Source organism: Epinephelus lanceolatus, chromosome 5, assembly GCF_041903045.1.
Source record: "Epinephelus lanceolatus isolate andai-2023 chromosome 5, ASM4190304v1, whole genome shotgun sequence".
In the NCBI taxonomy this organism is placed as follows: domain Eukaryota; kingdom Metazoa; phylum Chordata; class Actinopteri; order Perciformes; family Serranidae; genus Epinephelus; species Epinephelus lanceolatus.
In genome coordinates this window covers 47,887,705-47,905,797 of record NC_135738.1, presented here as the reverse complement: position 1 = coordinate 47,905,797, position 18,093 = coordinate 47,887,705, and the positions used below count along the sequence as shown (strand labels likewise).

At 41.3% G+C, this 18,093-nt stretch overlaps 1 protein-coding gene across 2 annotated transcripts in view; it reads right to left on the bottom strand.

The window, feature by feature from the left end:
* The window catches only part of agbl1 (AGBL carboxypeptidase 1), a 746,393-nt gene that overhangs the window by 272,427 nt on the left and 455,873 nt on the right, over positions 1-18,093 (bottom strand). For both annotated transcript variants that reach the window (XM_078168290.1, XM_078168291.1), the window contains exons 15-17: positions 4,148-4,231; positions 3,904-3,984; positions 3,577-3,725 (exon numbers count right to left, since the gene is read on the bottom strand). In XM_078168290.1, coding sequence (XP_078024416.1) covers positions 3,577-3,725; positions 3,904-3,984; positions 4,148-4,231 — 314 coding nt within the window. The remainder of the gene's footprint in view (positions 1-3,576; positions 3,726-3,903; positions 3,985-4,147; positions 4,232-18,093) is intronic.

The window sequence follows — 18,093 nt, the reverse complement described above, 5'->3', positions numbered from 1 at the left end:
GATCTAGGAAGAAAACTCCTCCAGCACGAAACTTTCTGGATCTATTTCCTCAACGCCATGTCTCCTAATGGTTTAAATGAGGAATTTGATATAAAACCTTTTCTATAAGTATTAGCCTAATTAGTGCCCTCTGTGTAGCCTTATATGCCAGTGTTTTAACTTATCTTTGATGTTTATCATGTGCACTATTCCTGCTATTCCAATGACAGAATTATTGACCAGTCGTTTGGAATAGATATGATGTCTTTTGACTTCTTATATTCACTGTTGTCTTTTTATATATACTGATATTGTAATATTCATTGCTTATCTATTGCTATTTAATATTGTTGTTTTCTTCTTATTATTGTTAATTGCTTCTATTATATCACCCGCCCGGCTATGATGGCAAACACTGATTTTCTACCTGGTGATGTCACAGACGCGCCAGCCTATATATTTTCCCTTTGAACTGCTGTCACTCATTTGCCTGATGAAGACCCGATAGGGTTGAAAGCTTGCAGCTTTGAGCTAAATAAAAGCGGAAGCATAAACTCAATGTGCGGACACTTTCCTTCTATCTTGATTTCACCTGTTTGTCCTGCACCTCGTACCTAAATCGGTTTTTGGATGTGCGCACAGCCCTTCTTCTTTGTTTGATTGAACTGATTGATATGTTAAACAAATTTAAACAAGTGCTAATTGAAGAGGGTGAAAGTTTGTTGGGTTTTTGCCTTTACTTGCATTGGCTGATGGTTTAACTGTTTTAATGCTTAATTGACTGATGGGGGGCAGATGACCCCCAGAGGGGGAAATATATAGTGTAGATGATGACCTTGCATAAACTGTTTTTGTTATCCTGACATGGCTTCAGCTAAATGATTTGGTGTTGATCCAGATCAAATTTGGTTATGTGAAAAGAAGCGATTGTTCTCAGAGCTGGTTGTCTGAAGGGACAGGAAACATTTTTCAGTGCTGACAATTTATAGTGTCTGATGAATAAGCAGTATCAGCTGACACACTTTCTCACCAGTAAACCCTAACTCTATGTCTAAGCCTCCCTTATTTTACTTGTTGTTTATGCTACAACATCTCAGCCCTGGGCAGAGTGACCTACCTCTATTGTCCAGTCAACAGAGCTGCAGTGTTCACAGCTTCACTGTTTAGTACAAGATCTGTGTGCCAGGTACCCCAAAAGAAGGGGGAACCAAAAATGGGGATGATACAGAACGGTTCCATTTGTACCATTCACAACTTTTCACAGTGGAAATGAAAAAAAAAAAAGGCGTATCAAACTGAACTGAACTGTATCGTACTGCTCAGTAGCAACAGGGCTTATGTGTCAGCCCTGTGGTAGTCTGGCGACCTGTCCAGGGTCCAGGGCCCCTCAATTGTCAGGGTCCAGGGCCTGTCAGCTGGGATAGGCTCCAGCCTCCAGCTGGCTGCTTGCCTCATCAACTCTACAATGAACTACAGTGCCATTTATTCTAAACTACTTCTGATTATTGAGCAACCTTGAAATTTTACAGTTTACCTGCACTGAGGTCTGTTAAGTCAGCAAGTCCTGATATTCTTGAACAGTACTTTTAAATTCTAACAGCTGATTTTATTTTATTTATTTTGCAGCTCATTTAACATATCTTTTTTAAATCTGTATGTGTCTCATTCATCATTTGGAAATCTGCTTTTGTTTTGCCTTTATTAAAAACTGGTGACCAAACCCAGCTCAACAGTTATTGGTCCATCTCTAAACTCTTAGCCCTGACCAAAATATTGGAATCTTTATTGTCTGAACAGATAAAATATTTTTTACATGTAAATGACAGTTCACCTGTTTATCAATCTGGGTTCAGAAAAAAGCAAAGCCCTACTACTATTGCTTTAAAAGTTGTCAGTGATTTGGTTCATTTGTTGGATAGTGGACTGCAGTGTGCTGATTTATTTATTGACCTGTCTAAGGCCTCTGATACAGTAGATCACAAAATTTTGACTACATCAAATTGTTTTATCAAACAGAGCCATTGCTTGATTTGTAAATGATTTAATGGGCAGAGTGCAATATGTACAAGAGGAGGGCATGCTCCTCATACAATTGCAAATGTGGTGCCTCAACGTTCAGTATTAGGGCCTCTGTTGTTTTGAATTTACTTAAATAGCCAGTGCCTAAATGTATATGATGCAGGTGTTCATCTGTATGCTGATGACACCATTATTTGCTCTGCTTTTACTCAGAATAACCCTTTTCCAGCATCAGCTATCTTTCAATGCTGTTCAGCAATTTCTGGTCAACTTGAAGTTCATCCTGAATGCTGATAAAACAAAGAATGGATATCTGGATATACTACATGTTTCTACACACATTACATTGGGTATGTGTGTGCATACATAGACAGAGTCCTCGTACGCATAATAGAAATGAAGATGACTACAGTGATTGCTTTTCTAGTAGATACATAGTTGACAAAGGTGGTACACACAAAACATTCATGGACACATGAAAACACTTACATGTACACATATGCACTAGCAGTCAAGTTGCAGGAAAATACATGGGACATGGCAGACTGAGTCTTGGCTAGTTGGTACATTAAATAAAACACAGGCTATTTCCAAGCTGTTTTCAGCAGGGAGGACTGCTGACCTCAACAACAGGGAAAATAATCAGACTGAGAAAGGAGCACTTTGAGGATCTGCTCCCAAATGGCATGCCCGTGGCAATAAAGAGGCCCCACAGTGGCATAGCACCTCACCGAGATCAACCTAAGATGCTGATGGCTCTGGATATTGTAAGGTTATGTTGTTTGGCACATTTTTTTAATGTCGACTTTAGATCAGGGACAGTACCCAAGGAGTGGCAGGCAACGGTGGCGGTCCCCACTTTTTTTTTCTTTTTTTTTTAAAAGTAACTGGAACATGTGGTCAGGTTATCAGGGTACTACTGCTTAGTTTCCCCAGGAAAGTTCATGCCATGCTGCTGAACAGGTGGCTCTGACTGAGAGCTTGCCACAGGGCCACCATTGAGGTCCATGAGGTCTGAACTGTAGTAATTTTTTTCCAAGGTGTTATAGTAAGAGTTGTGAAGAAATTTTCTAAGAATAATTTGACTATGGTGTGGTTAGATATTGAACATTACCAACTTGCTCATCTGATCTTGTCTTTTCTACAAAAACTTTACTCAACTTTTGATTATCCATGCAAAGTGTAATTCAAGTAACTAGAGAATGTTACCAGTGGAGTGCTTGTAGTTCATTCATCCCCAGACATCAGCTGACCAGAAGCGCCTGTGCCATCTGTCTATCCAGTGGCCATCCATTATGATGCTGGCTAGTTAGTTTCACTTTCTCTTTAACTTTCACCACTATATATTTTTATTTTCAATGCAAGATTAGCCTAGCAGAAGCTAGTAACATTTAAATATCAATTAACTAGTTATGGAAATATTAGCACCTGATAAATTTACTGAATCCTGTATAATGTAGTATTTGCACCAATGAATTAATAAACAAATGTCACTTTGAATAAGATATTTCAAAATTCACAGCACGTTAAATTTATTTACAGCTACATGCACACACATACACACAAGCACCTTCTTACCATAGTTGAACTGGCTGTTGCTCTTCTCGCAGTTGATGACATTAAAACGGTAGGGGAAGTCTGGCACCATATTACTGACTTCAAAATAAAACCACTGGGTGTGCTGGTTACTGTTGGCATCTGCATTCAGTATGAGGTCATATTCATATCTATAGAAGAGAAGAGAAGAAGAAAAAGACTGCTTCTGTGGTTTTATCTTGATTATATTTGGCTTTTTGAGTTAGGATTGTATAGAGTAACAATATGACATCACATTTGCTTTTCACTGACTTCTTAGAACTTGTGCGAACAGTGTGTGTGTGTGTGTGTGTGTGTGTGTATCCATACCTGCGGACCTGGACAGCCTTTCTTAGGTTCCCACATTCAAACTTAGAGAAAAACCTCAAGGTATCAGGCGGATACTGAAGACTAACAGACAAAGAGACAAAGATGACTAATTGGATTTTAGGGGTATTATTTGCTCAAATTGTTCCATTTGAGCAAATGAAGACAAATAAAGGAAGCGGAATCTTCATAATCTAAATCTAAATCTCCTCTTGTGAGTTTGTATATATTTATGTTGTTTACGTACCTGCTGTCTTCCAGGTCAAACACGACCTTGTTGATGATGCCATCAGTATTCAAGAAACGTTGGACATCTTCAAACACTTTCTGCCTGGTAAAGAGAAGCACATGCAGTCACACTGTTTGCTCTTGTTATCTGTTTAGATGTTGCATTATGTGATTATGTTCTTCATGATAAATGTGTTTGTATACCTGGCTGGTGGAATATAAAGTTTGGCTTGATGTAATACACTCCTTGAAAACCTCTTAAAAACCTAGATGTGACATTTACAGCAGCTGGAGAGGTCACAATGAGTTCTGATAGAAGTACAGAGAGTTTCAGAGTTTAAATGAGGAGAAATAAATTATGAGGTATTTTGAAGGTAAGAGGCTCTGGCTTAACACTTTAGCTGCTCTTCAGTAGTGCACAGTCATTCTAACGACATACTGTCACTCTTGCTTCCACCAGCTAATAACACCACCACTAAAGCTAGAGGTCTAAATGTCTAAAAACTATGATGACCCCCAGCGCCTGCAACATTGTAGCACCCACACAACAGTAGATAGTAGAAATCTCTAGTTAGTTATGAATTGAGTCGTGACAAACTTAGTAGATGGAATGTTTAATATACATCAAAAGATGCTGAAAATGTGATTAAAAATGAAAGAATGATTAGCTGCAGTTTGTTAACGTATCAGCAAAGGCAAAAATATTGTAAAATGCTTGGTGTCTAAAAACTAGCATGAAAGTAATCAAGCATTGTTTTCATGCTATTTGCTCCAAAGTAGTTTTAGTCTACGAAGTGTCTGAGGTACTAGCACTTAACATGTGAATTTCATTGTGTGTCTTTATACTTCTACTCCTCTACCTTTTAAGTCCACGATGTAGGATTCAGTGACATCTAGTGGTGAGGTTGCAGATTGAAAGCAACTGAAACTTCTGTGTGCCAAGTGTGTGAGAACTACAGTGGCCAATGCAAAAACGCAAAAATGCTCATGGGCCTAACTAGAGTGTTTGGATTGTCTGTTCTGGGCTACTGTAAAATAAAATGGCAGACTCCCTGAACCTGCTCTGAATGTAGATATAAATGACAATTCTGAGTTTCAGGTAATTACATAGCAACAAAAACCAACCCAGTCTCACTTCAAAATCAGTGACTTCTGGTGCCAGACACCGACAAAAAATGCTGTCCTTTCATGTTGGCATAATTTGCGGCCAGTCGCTGTTATTGGTTTTTTTTTTGTTAAATTTAGTGCTGAAACCCTTTTGTTTTTGTGCGGGTTTATTAAAGTTCAAGCCCCTTTGTGTCAGAACTGTATTGAGTATGTGCCAGTTTATTGGGGCCCGAGCACTGAACAGTGTGAGGACCCCATTGCAACCCAAGGAATTATTATTAGGGCCTGAGCACTGAGGGGCGAGAGGACGCTGTTAAGGTCATTTCCAGTGGCTGCACTCCACACCACCTCATCATCTCACTCCTGCATGCAATGTCTTAATTTCACAGGAATGCACAACCAACCGGTATCCTGCTAATATCCCTGACATCTGCAAAGGTGAAAGGATGTGTTCATTGCTGCTTACAGCTTTAATTAGTATTTTTGTTTATTATTAGGGCCCTCGCACCGACCCTATTGAAATGCAAGGATTTTTTATTATTATTATTATTAGGGCCCGAGCACCTAGCGGTGCGAGGACCCTACTGAAGTGCAAGGATTTTTTATTATTAGGGCCCGAGCACCTAGCGGTGCGAGGACCCTATTGAAATGCAAGGATTTTTTATTATCATTATTATTATTATTAGGGCCCGAGCACCTAGCGGTGAGAGGACCCTGTTGAAATGCAAGGATTTTTTATCATTATTATTATTATTCTTCCTCCAAATGAATTGCCTTTTTGGGAGGCTTAGCATACCTGAAAACTCATGAAACTTTGCACACATCTCAGAACTGGTGAAAAATTTGATATTTTAAGGGTCTCATGTTCGGGTTCCAAAAAATGGCTCAGTAGCGCCCCCTACAAAAGTTTGAGGAAACAGCCCCTGAAGCTAGTTTAACCTACATGTATGAAACTCGTCAGGCTTATGTAACGCCCAGAGACGTACAAAAAAGCCTATTGGAGGCATGCTCTAAACCCAACAGGAAGTCAGCCATTTTGAATTTACTGTGCAATTTTGGTGCATTTTTGGCCATTTTCAGGGGTCATAAATGAACTAACTAGTCCTAGATATTCCATCCGATTGACTTCAAACCTTGGTCTGTCCCATCCCAAGACCTTGAAGATGAAAAGTTATCAAAAGCTTGAGTTTTCGTCAATGCGTGTGACCGTGGGATGGCGCCAAAGTTACGGGTCTCACCACTAAACAGGAAGTAGTTTATAACTCCAGCATACATTGTCCAATTTTGGCCAAACTTCACAGGATTGATGACAGTCCCGCCCTGAACATATCTACATGTCAATAATTAGAGATAAACATAGCGCCCCCTACTGGCAATGGGAAATGTCATGTTTTAGACTTTAATGTACATCTCCTACAGACTTGACTAGATCCACTTCAAACTTGGTGAAAAAAGTCATAAGACGTTGATGATGTTTTATTGTGGAAACTGTGAGTTTTCGTCAAAGGGCGTGGCCACGGCCTGGCGGCAAACTTTGATGTTTCGCCGTGATGATAAACGTTGCTGTAACTTGACTCCACGTGGGAATATCTTGCCAAAACCTCACACATATGATGACAGTCCAGCCCTGAACACATCTACAGAGGAATTTTGTATCACCGCCATAGCGCCACCTTCTGGCAACAGAAAGCTACTTTATACATTCTTTGATGTCCCGCTTCTAGCAGGTTAATCAGACCCACCTCAAACTTGCTGGTCTAAGTCCTGAGACCTTGATGATGCTTAAAAATGAAGCTTTTTAGTTTTCATCAAACGCTGTCACTGTGGCGCCGCCTTGTTTGCCATCAAACACGATGTTGTTTTGAAGGGACAAGGGATGCTTGAAAACTCACCAAACGTGGCATACACATCACAGGTCACAATTGCTGTTGTCTGATGTGATTTTTGTGCTTTGATGCACCAAGATGGCTCAACAGCGCCCCCTAGAATATTTCAATTAAGCAGCCCCCAAAGCTGGTTTGACCTGCATGTATGAAACTTGGTGGGCACCTGTAACACTCTATTACGTACAAAAAAGCCTCCTGGAGCCATGCTCCAAACCCAACAGGAAGTCCGCCATTTTGAATTTACTTGTGCCACTTCCAGCCCATTTCCACGGCTTGTAAATTACCGAACTTGTCTTACAGATTTAATCAGATTGGCTCCAAACTTGGTGTATGTAAGCGTGACTATGTTGTGACCACAAGTTATCACAGGATTTGCCCAATGTTGAATGGCACGCCTGCTGCCGAGCGTTGAATATTGAGGTCTCGCCATTAAAAAACGAAATTGCTGTAGCTCTGGCATAAATGGTCCAATCTCCACCAAACTTCACATGATTCATATTAGTCCCGCCCTCAACACATTTTCATTACCATATTTCCTGATAATCATAGCGCCTCCTAGTGTTGAAAGGAAGTACTTCTTATCAGACACTTATCTTTGGATTAACCTGAAATTTCAATGCTGTAGTCTATATTTGATGTACACAAACGTGACATATCATTAGTGTCTACGCGCGCTGCAGAGGGTTTATTTTTGATGTCTCACCATGAAACAGGAAATTGCTATATATTTGGAGTAAATGGTCCATTGTCCACCAAACTTGACATGATTCATATTTGTCCCACCCTGAACACATTTATATGACAATATTCCGTGATGGTCATAGGGCCACCTAGTGGTGAAAGGAAGTACTTCTTACCAGACACTTATCTTTGGATTCACCTGAAATTTCAGTGCTGTGGTGTGTATTTGATGTACACAAACATGACATATCATTCGTGTCTATGCGCGCTGCAGAGGGTTTACTTTTGATGTCTCGCCATGAAACAGGAAATTGCTATATTTTTGTTGTAAATGTTCTGATCTCCATCAAACTTCACATGATTCATATTGGTCCTGTCCTGAAAACATTTATATGACCATATTTCCTGATACTCATAGTGCTACCTAGTGGTGACAGGAAGTAGGTCTCAAACACTTATCTTTCGATTTATCTGAAAGTTAAATGCTGTGGTGTATATTTGATGTACAAAAACATGATGTATAATTACTGTGCTCTCCAACTCTCTCTAGTGGAAAGAGGAAGTGATACAAAATGTGAAATATGTCATTCCAGCACTGTATCAAAGATATGGAAAGTCACTCCTGCATGCGATGTCTAACTTTGACAGAAATGAACTGACACGTCAGAAGACGTCCTGCCAGCCCCCCCGAGTTGCGTGAAGGTGCGAGGGCCCGTTCATCGCTGCTTGCAAAAAATAACCATAGCGATAGCCCCAGTTATCGAGTTAATAGTTTTCAAAATTAAAGCCCCCACCTTTTAATTACACATAGATGAATGGAATTTGGTATGCATACATCATATCATGACCACACTTACAAAAAAAAAAAAAAAATATGTTGGAGCCATACCCTAATCCCAACAGGAAGTTTGCTTTTGCTTATTATTATTTAATAGTTATTTTTTATGTTGAGATTTGAAGTGTTTTGGTTGCTGAGAACGCTGCAGCCGCTGGCGTCCCACTTGGGCTAGTGACTCCACCGAAAGGGGAAATGATGAATGACTGGCTGAGGGGTGCTGTAAGGACTTAATGGATTTTTAGGCATCATCTGTTATTTTTTCTAGCGTGATTTATTGTAATAAATCTGTTAACATTTACCCTTGGTCTTGTTTTTAACTCTGCTCACCCCTGATTGCAAAGAACCTGTAGGCTAGTCCTAGGGCTCTGTAAACCCCTAGGTGGCGTTGTCAGTCTTTTAATCTATTCTTAAAACATTTTAAAATTATTTTTAAATTACTTTTATTCTTAAATTGCACTTAATCTATGTTTATGTGTCACTGGTATTTAGAGGGTCGATCAATAGGATTTGAGTTGACTCCAGACCACGCAACAAAAACATTCAAATTTGACCTTGTTAGACAAACCAGTTTTTTTAGCCTGTAGTTACATATGAAAAGGCTAGAGGCTAGTTATATGGTATAAGCAATGTACACTTTGATACATTTGATACATTCTAATATTACAGGATTTGGAGAGAGACCTATAAAGTGGGCACGTTCTGTCCAACAGAATGTATCTGTGGAAGCACAGAGGATTTGATCCAGCCCTTCGAAAACAATATAGTGAACATTTCACTGTATTCAGTGACACCAAGGTATGTTGAGTGTTTTATTTTTGTCTTATTTGCACACACAAGTCCTGTCTTCAAGTGATTGCAAACAACAGTAAATGAGTAACCAATATCTTGAAATCATGATTTTCTAGAAGTTATATTCGAAAGCATACTAACATTTTTGTAAAGATTTTAAAAGTAATATGGCACGTTTTGGGAAGAAGTCTTTTTTGACAGAGTAATGCTGGTGAATGGGAAATGGGAAATAGTGAAAATGTTGCCTTGCTAGTTTACAACTACCCAGTTTCACAAAGCTTCTATGTCTGTATTGTTAATCTCCTCTGTCAGCATGGTACTTTAAAATGTTTTTTCCATGTTTTGTCTTTACTTGTTAACCCAGACAGAAGAGATTATCAGGCAACTGGAAAATATCCTGTCAGTGCCTGGTCCTGCAGCAGAGAAGCAGGAATTCCTTTCACAGGTCATTTTGCCAGAGGTGAGCTAAAAAGTAATGCATACAAGACTGAAAACACTATTATTATTATTATTATTATTATTATTATTATTATTATTATTATTGATTATGATGATCTTGTCAATAATCATGTTTGTTTTGTAGATTTTGATTAAGTGGTTGCAAAGCAACAGCAACATGTGCCGACACCAAGCAGAATCTTTGCTTATGAAGGGCACATCTAACCAGGACAAGACAAGGTAAAGGACATGGTTTGCATTGTGGTTGTGCATACACAATGTTACTTTATCTTTTCTGTCAGTCGTGGCATAAGTCTGGCAGGTCAGAATGTGTCATGGATTACTTTATAGATCCTTATCTTTTACTTTTTTCCAGAGCTACAGAGATAACAACAGGGGACACAAATAGCTCAGAAGAGGTAAGACATTTCTTAACACACACACACACACACACACACACACACACAAACCCACTGGAGATTAATCATATGAAACTTAGATATACAGTACAGGCCAAAAGTTTGGACACACCTTCTCATTCAATGCGTTTTCTTTATTTTCATGACTATTTACATTGTAGATTCTCACTGAAGGCAACAAAACTATGAATGAACACATGTGGAGTTATGTACTTAATAAAAAAAGGTGAAATAACTGAAAACATGTTTTATATTCTAGTTTCTTCAAAATAGCCACCCTTTGCTCTGATTACTGCTTTGCACACTCTTGGCATTCTCTCGATGAGCTTCAAGAGGTAGTCGCCCCCTATCAGATGCAAGAGCTCGCCATTCTTGACCTGTGTATCAATTTTCATGAGGATATGAGGTCGCTGAAGCCATCAAAAAGCCAAACGCATTTGATGGCGAGGCCGGCACCATAGCGGCCACACCCCTTGACATAGAAAAAAGCTTTTAATAACTTTTTATCAGCATGGTCTCAGGGTGATCTGTACAAAATCTGAAGTTAATTGAACAAAATCTGTAGGAGGAGTTTGTCAAAATACAAGGTGTCGAAATCACAAAATCACCACCAAAATGAAAAGTTTAAATCAAAATGGCCGACTTCCTGTTTGGAGTAGACCATTGGTGGCAGAGACTTTTTTGTGCGTCTGGACAACATACACATATGTACCAATTTTCATCTTCCTACTCCAAAAAAAACCCCTATGGGGAGGGGTTTTTGAAAATTTCAAGGGGATGCTATAGACACATATTGTCCCCCCCCCCCATGGGTGACACCCCTATCAGATGCAAGAGCTCACCATTCTTGACCTGTGTATCAATTTTCATAAGGATATGAGATCGTTGAAGCCATTAAAAAGCCAAATGTATTTAGTGGCGAGGGATCGATAGTCGCCACGCCGCCACATTAACACCATTAGATGTAGCTTCACAGCGTTCATAAGGTAGCTTCATAAACTTGTTCTGCATGCATTAGAAGTGGAATGAAGTTGATGTGGTCAAGTTTGTGTCATCAGTACATGTTAAAGTAAAAACTGGTCACTTCCTGTTACCACCGGGGGGCACTATGAGTAAGGTGGGATATTAATATATCTGGCCGTTCAAGGCGGAGCCATCATCATGTCCAGCAAGTCTGAAACTGCTGAGATCAAATATGTGGGGGTGAGGTCCGTTCAAAATTCGATGGCAAGAAAACTAAAAGTCACTAAACTTTGTCACACCCTAGCGGCCATGCCCCTTGACATAGAGAAATGCTTTTAATACCTTTAGATCAGCATGTTCTCAGGATGATCTGTACCAACTTTGAAGTCGATCGGACGAAATCCCTAGGAGGAGTTCGATCAAACATGTCAAAAATTCAAATCAAAATGGCCGACTTCCTGGTGGATTTACGGCAAGGGTCCAAGACGATTTTTTTGTGCGTCTTGGCATGTTCTACGTACCTACCAATTTTCATGTGTGTAGGTGAAACACACAGGCAGGGCTCGGGGCACAAAATTTTCTAGGGGGCGCTATGTCGCTATTTGGCCCCGTCCACATAGAACACTGCCGAAATATCAAATTTTTCGCCAGACCAAACGCGTGTGCCAAATTTGATGAGTTTTTGAATTTGGGAGAGGGGTGAAATTGGGGGTGAATGTTCATAAGAATAATAATAATAATTAAAGCTGCAAGCAACTGTGATCGGGCCCTCGCTCCCCCATGCAACCGTGGGGGCTGTGGCATGCAGCGAGACGGGAGAAAAAACCTGGCAGGAGCGAAAAAATGCAATGTTTTGTTCATCCACCAGGTGGCGCTACGAGCGTAACCAAATGTGGCCAGGTGCGTTCAGGGGTGGACCCTCATCACACATGTGACATTTCAATCAAATCGGACAATGCATGAAGAATTTATACCAAGTTGATGTTCCGTGGCGAAGGATGAAAAGTCGCTGCCGCGGCAGTCTGCAACATGACAGGACACGTGTGTCACTGTGGAGATTCATCAACTTGATCGTCATGTGGCCACAAAATGTCATTGATCAGGTCAGGAGCTTGAGGTTGGTGTTTGTCAGTGTAAAAGATGGCATTTCCTGTTTCCACAAGGGGGCGCCATAAGCAAGATTGCCTACGAGCATATGGAGGCGTTGAGGGCGGGGCTCTTATAGTGTACAGAAATTTTGAAGCAGTTTGGATGAATTATGTGGGAGAGAGAGCTGCTTTAATATGCATGGCGATGGATCAAAAATGGCAGATCTACAGACATGCAGAGCACAGCTTTTAATCAGCATGGTCTCTGGATGATCTGTGAAAAATTTGAAGTCGATTGGATGAAATCCCTAGGACTACTTCATTAAAATACAACATGTGGAAATCACACCAAAATGACAAGTCAAAATCAAAATGGCCGACTTCCTGTTTGGAGCAGACCATTGGTGCCAGAGACTATTATGTGCGTGTGGACAACATACACATGTGTACCAATTTTCATGTTCCAACTCCAAAAAAAACCCTATGGGGAGGGGTTTTTGAAAATTTCAAGGGGGCGCTATAGAGGCATTTTGTCCCCCCCATGGGCGACACCCCTATCAGATGCAAGAGCTCGCCATTCTTGACCTGTGTATCAATTTTCATGAGGAGATGAGGTCGTTGAAGCCATCAAAAAGCCAAATGTATTGAGTGGCGAGGGATCGATAGTCGCCACGCCGCCACATGGACACCATTAGACGTAGCTTCACAGCGTTCATAAGGTAGCTTCACAAACTTGTTCTGCATGCATTAGAAGTGTAATGAAGTTGATGCGGTCAAGTTTGAGACATGTTAAAGTAAAAACTGGTCACTTCCTGTTACCACCGGGGGGCGCTATGAGTAAGGTGGGATATTAACATATCAGGGCATTCGGTTCCGAGCCATCATCATGTCCAGCAAATTTGAAGCTGCTGAGATCAAGTATGTGGGCATGAGGTCCATTCGAAATTCGATGGTAAGAAAACAAAAAGTCGCCAAAATTTGTCATGCCCTAGCGGCCACGTCCCTTGACGTAGAGAAAAGCTTTTAATAACTTTTGATCAGCATGTTCTCAGGATCATCTGTAGCCAATTTGAAGTCAATCGGACGAAATCCGAAGGAGGAGTTCGTTCAAATGTAAGTTGTGGAAATTGCCGAAACGAAAAAATTCAAAACAAAATGGCCGACTTCCTGTTGGGATTTTACCATGACGTCAAGAGACTTTTTTGTGCATCTCGGTATGATACATGTGTGTACCAAATTTCGTTTGCCTATGACAAACTAACCCCAAGGGGAGGGTTTTTTGAAAATTTATAGGGGGTGCTATTTCGCATCGACCATGTGCAACCGCCCAAAAGTATCGAATTTCGGATCCGGCCGGACGAATGTGGAAAGTTAGAAGCATTTTGAAATTTGGGAAATGGGTGAAATTGGTACCCGAAATGTCGGAATAACAATAATAATAATAATGATAATAAACAGCGCGATAAACAGTGTGATTACAATAGGGTCCTACGGACGACTTCGATGTCTCTCGGGCCCTAATAATAAACAGCGCGATTACAATAGGGTCCTACGGATGACTTCGTCATCACTCGGGCCCCAATAATAATAATAAACAGTGCGATTTCAATATGGTCCTTGGACGACTTCGTCGTCGCTCGGGCCCTAATAAAAAGCACAATTTCACTAGGGTCCTTGGATGACTTTGTCGTCGCTCGGGCCCTAATAATTAAAGCTGCAAGCAGCGATGAAAGGGCCCTCGCACCTTCACGCAACTCGGGGGGGCTGGCACGATGCATTCTGACGTGTCAGTTCATTTCTGTCAAAGTTAGACATTGCATGCAGGAGCAACTTGGCCCATCCTTGTTACAGTGCTGGAATGACATATGACATACAGTACAGGCCAAAAGTTTGGACACACCTTCTCATTCAATGTGTTTTCTTTATTTTCATGACTATTTACATTGTGGATTCTCACTGAAGGCATCAAAACTATGAATGAACACGTGGAGTTATGTACTTAACAAAAAAAGGTGAAATAACTGAAAACATGTTTTATAGTCTAGTTTCTTCAAAATAGCCACCCTTTGCTCTGATTACTGCTTTGCACGCTCTTGGCATTCTCTCGATGAGCTTCAAGAGGTAGTCACCTGAAATGGTTTTCCAACCGTCTTGAAGGAGTTCCCAGAGGTGTTTAGCACTTGTTGGCCCCTTTGCCTTCACTCTGCGGTCCAGCTCACCCCAAACCATCTCGATTGGGTTCAGGTCCGGTGACTGTGGAGGCCAGGTCATCTGCCGCAGCACTCCATCACTCTCCTTCTTGGTCAAATAGCCCTTACACAGCCTGGAGGTGTGTTTGGGGTCATTGTCCTGTTGAAAAATAAATGATCGTCCAACTAAACGCAAACCGGATGGGATGGCATGTCGCTGCAGGATGCTGTGGTAGCCATGCTGGTTCAGTGTGCCTTCAATTTTGAATAAATCCCCAACAGTGTCACCAGCAAAACACCCCCACACCATCACACCTCCTCCTCCATGCTTCACAGTGAGAACCAGGCATGTGGAATCCATCCGTTCACCTTTTCTGCGTCTCACAAAGACACGGCGGTTGGTACCAAAGATCTCAAATTTGGACTCATCAGACCAAAGCACAGATTTCCACTGGTCTAATGTCCATTCCTTGTGTTTCTTGGCCCAAACAAATCTCTTCTGCTTGTTGCCTCTCCTTAGCAGTGGTTTCCTAGCAGCTATTTGACCATGAAAGCCTGATTGGCGCAGTCTCCTCTTAACAGTTGTTCTAGAGATGGGTCTGCTGCTAGAACTCTGTGTGGCATTCATCTGGTCTCTGATCTGAGCTGCTGTTAACTTGCCATTTCTGAGGCTGGTGACTCGGATGAACTTATCCTCAGAAGCAGAAGTGACTCTTGGTCTTCCTTTCCTGGGTCGGTCCTCATGTGTGCCAGTTTGGTTGTAGCGCTTGATGGTTTTTGCGACTCCACTTGGGGACACATTTAAAGTTTTTGCAATTTTCCGGACTGACTGACCTTCATTTCTTAAAGTAATGATGGCCACTCGTTTTTCTTTAGTTAGCTGATTGGTTCTTGCCATAATATGAATTTTAACAGTTGTCCAATAGGGCTGTTGGCTGTGTATTAACCTGACTTCTGCACAACACAACTGATGGTCCCAACCCCATTGATAAAGCAAGAAATTCCACTAATTAACCCTGATAAGGCACACCTGTGAAGTGGAAACCATTTCAGGTGACTACCTCTTGAAGCTCATGGAGAGAATGCCAAGAGTGTGCAAAGCAGTAATCAGAGCAAAGGGTGGCTATTTTGAAGAAACTAGAATATAAAACATGTTTTCAGTTATTTCACCTTTTTTTGTTAAGTACATAACTCCACATGTGTTCATTCATAGTTTTGATGCCTTCAGTGAGAATCTACAATGTAAATAGTCATGAAAATAAAGAAAACGCATTGAATGAGAAGGTGTGTCCAAACTTTTGGCCTGTACTGTATGTCTATGAGTATCAGGCAATATGGTAATGAAAACATCAAAGTTCGCCGCCAGGCCATGGCCACGCCCTTCGACGAAACTCACAATTTCAGCAATAAAGCGTCATCAACGTCTGATGGCTTTTTTCACCAAGTTTGAGGTGGATCTGGTCAATTCTGTAGGAGATGTACATTAAAGACTAAAACATGACATTTCCTGTTGCCAGTAGGGGGCGCTATATTTTTCTCTAATTATTGACATGTAGATGTGTTCAGGACGGGACTGGCTGGAGTTACAAACTACTTTCTGTTTAGTGGTGAGACCCCTAACTTTGACGCCATCCCACGGTCACACGCATTGACGAAAACTCAAGCTTTTGATAACTTTTCATCTTCAAGGTCTTGGGGTGGGACAGACCAAGGTTTGAAGTTAATCAGATGAAATCTCTAGGACTAGTTCGTTCATTTATGACCCCTGGAAATGGCCAAAAATGCACCAAAATTGCACAGTAAATTCAAAATGGCAGACTTCCTGTTGGGTTTAGAGCATGCCTCCAAGAGGCTTTTTTGTAGGTCCTGGAGTGGTACACATGTGTACCAAGTTTCATACATGTAGGTTAAAGTAGCTTCATTATTAATAATTATTAATAATTTAATAATAAATCCTTATATTTCAATAGGGTCCTTGCACCGCTAGGTGCTCGGGCCCTAATAATAATAAACAGTACGATTACAATAGGGTCCACACAGACGACTTTGTCGTCACTCGGGCCCAGGGGTCGCGTTAACCAGATATTCTCAGTCAGTGACCGTTTTTTTTTACAACAATGACCGGAAAATCTGAAGGCTGTCGGCCATTTTGACCGGTTGCAATTACCACCCCTGCCCACTTGGCGGTGGAGTGCACAGTAGGTACTGCAGAGAAAAAGTCATTCATCTGCTTCATGTAGCGTTGTTGACATAACGCCCTGGACACACCGGATGCAGAACCGAAGCACGGCGCCCAGCAGCGGAGGCAGTTTTCAGTCAGCGCCCATGTTAACCTATCTGACTATACCCACAGGCTGCTGAGTAGAGCAGAGCACCCACGGAGGCAGCGCTTCAGTTCGGCGTCTGGTCTATTTTTCACGGGAGCCGCGAGCGCTTCTGTCAAGCTGAATTGAGCGGATCGTACCACACAGGAAGTCAGACACAAAAAAGATGAGAGAATCCAGCCAATTTTCAAAATAAAATAACAGCGCCCCCTGAGGAATGTGAGGAGAAAATACCGTGTTTGTAATTTAAAATAACACAACGGTGCATAAGCGAACACATTTTTTAATACCATAATCACTTCATTACAATTTTAATTTTGTGTCACCGAGCCTACAGGCATAACTACATAACGCCCTGGACACACCGGACGCGTTAGTGATGCGTTAGTGCCGTCCGGTGTGTCCAGGGCGAAGCCTAATGGCACGGGTGTGTGGATGTCTGTTTATCTTTTCGTTCATGTCCTTATTAATGCATACTTTATAACTTGCTTGTTGGATTCATTAAAAACGAACGAATGAAAACTAAATGTCTTCTTTGAATATATTTATTATCATTTAAAAATGAAAATTAAAATGACCGGTGAAAATAGATTATGACCGGATTTTTATGACCCTGTCGATCAAAATGACTGGCGATGAAAAAGTCTGGCGCAACGTCTGCTCGGGCCCTAATAATAATTCCTTCAGTTTCAATAGGGTCCTCGCAACGAGGTCAGTGCTCAGGCCCTAATAAAAATCTGGAAAAAAAAAAACGCTGGTCCTGGGAAGCGCGTCTGCTTGCATACTAGAGTGTGGCTACCCGATCCGAGTCCGACGGTACCCGCCGGGTCGGGCCGGGTTCGGTCAAAAATGTATAAATTGTATTCGGGCTCAGGCCGGATTCAGTCAGCTTTCAGTGAAAATGTAGTGTAAAAATAAATAAAATCCTATTGTCTGTCCTGTTTATTGCTTGGATCTGTTATTTATGTGACAACACCTGAACATAACACACACACACACACACACATTGGCTGTTTGTTTCTATCTCTCCCCTTGCTGCAGCACCGCTGGTCCTGGCAAACGCGTCTGCTTGCATACGCGCTCCCCAGGCCCCGCGGGCTTGGACTCCTAATAATTCCTTCAATTTCAATAGGGTCCTCACACTGAGGTTGGTGCTCGGGCCCTAATAATAATAATGATAATAATAATAGTAATAATAATAATAATTCCTTCAATTTCAATAGGGTTCTCGCACCGAGGTCAG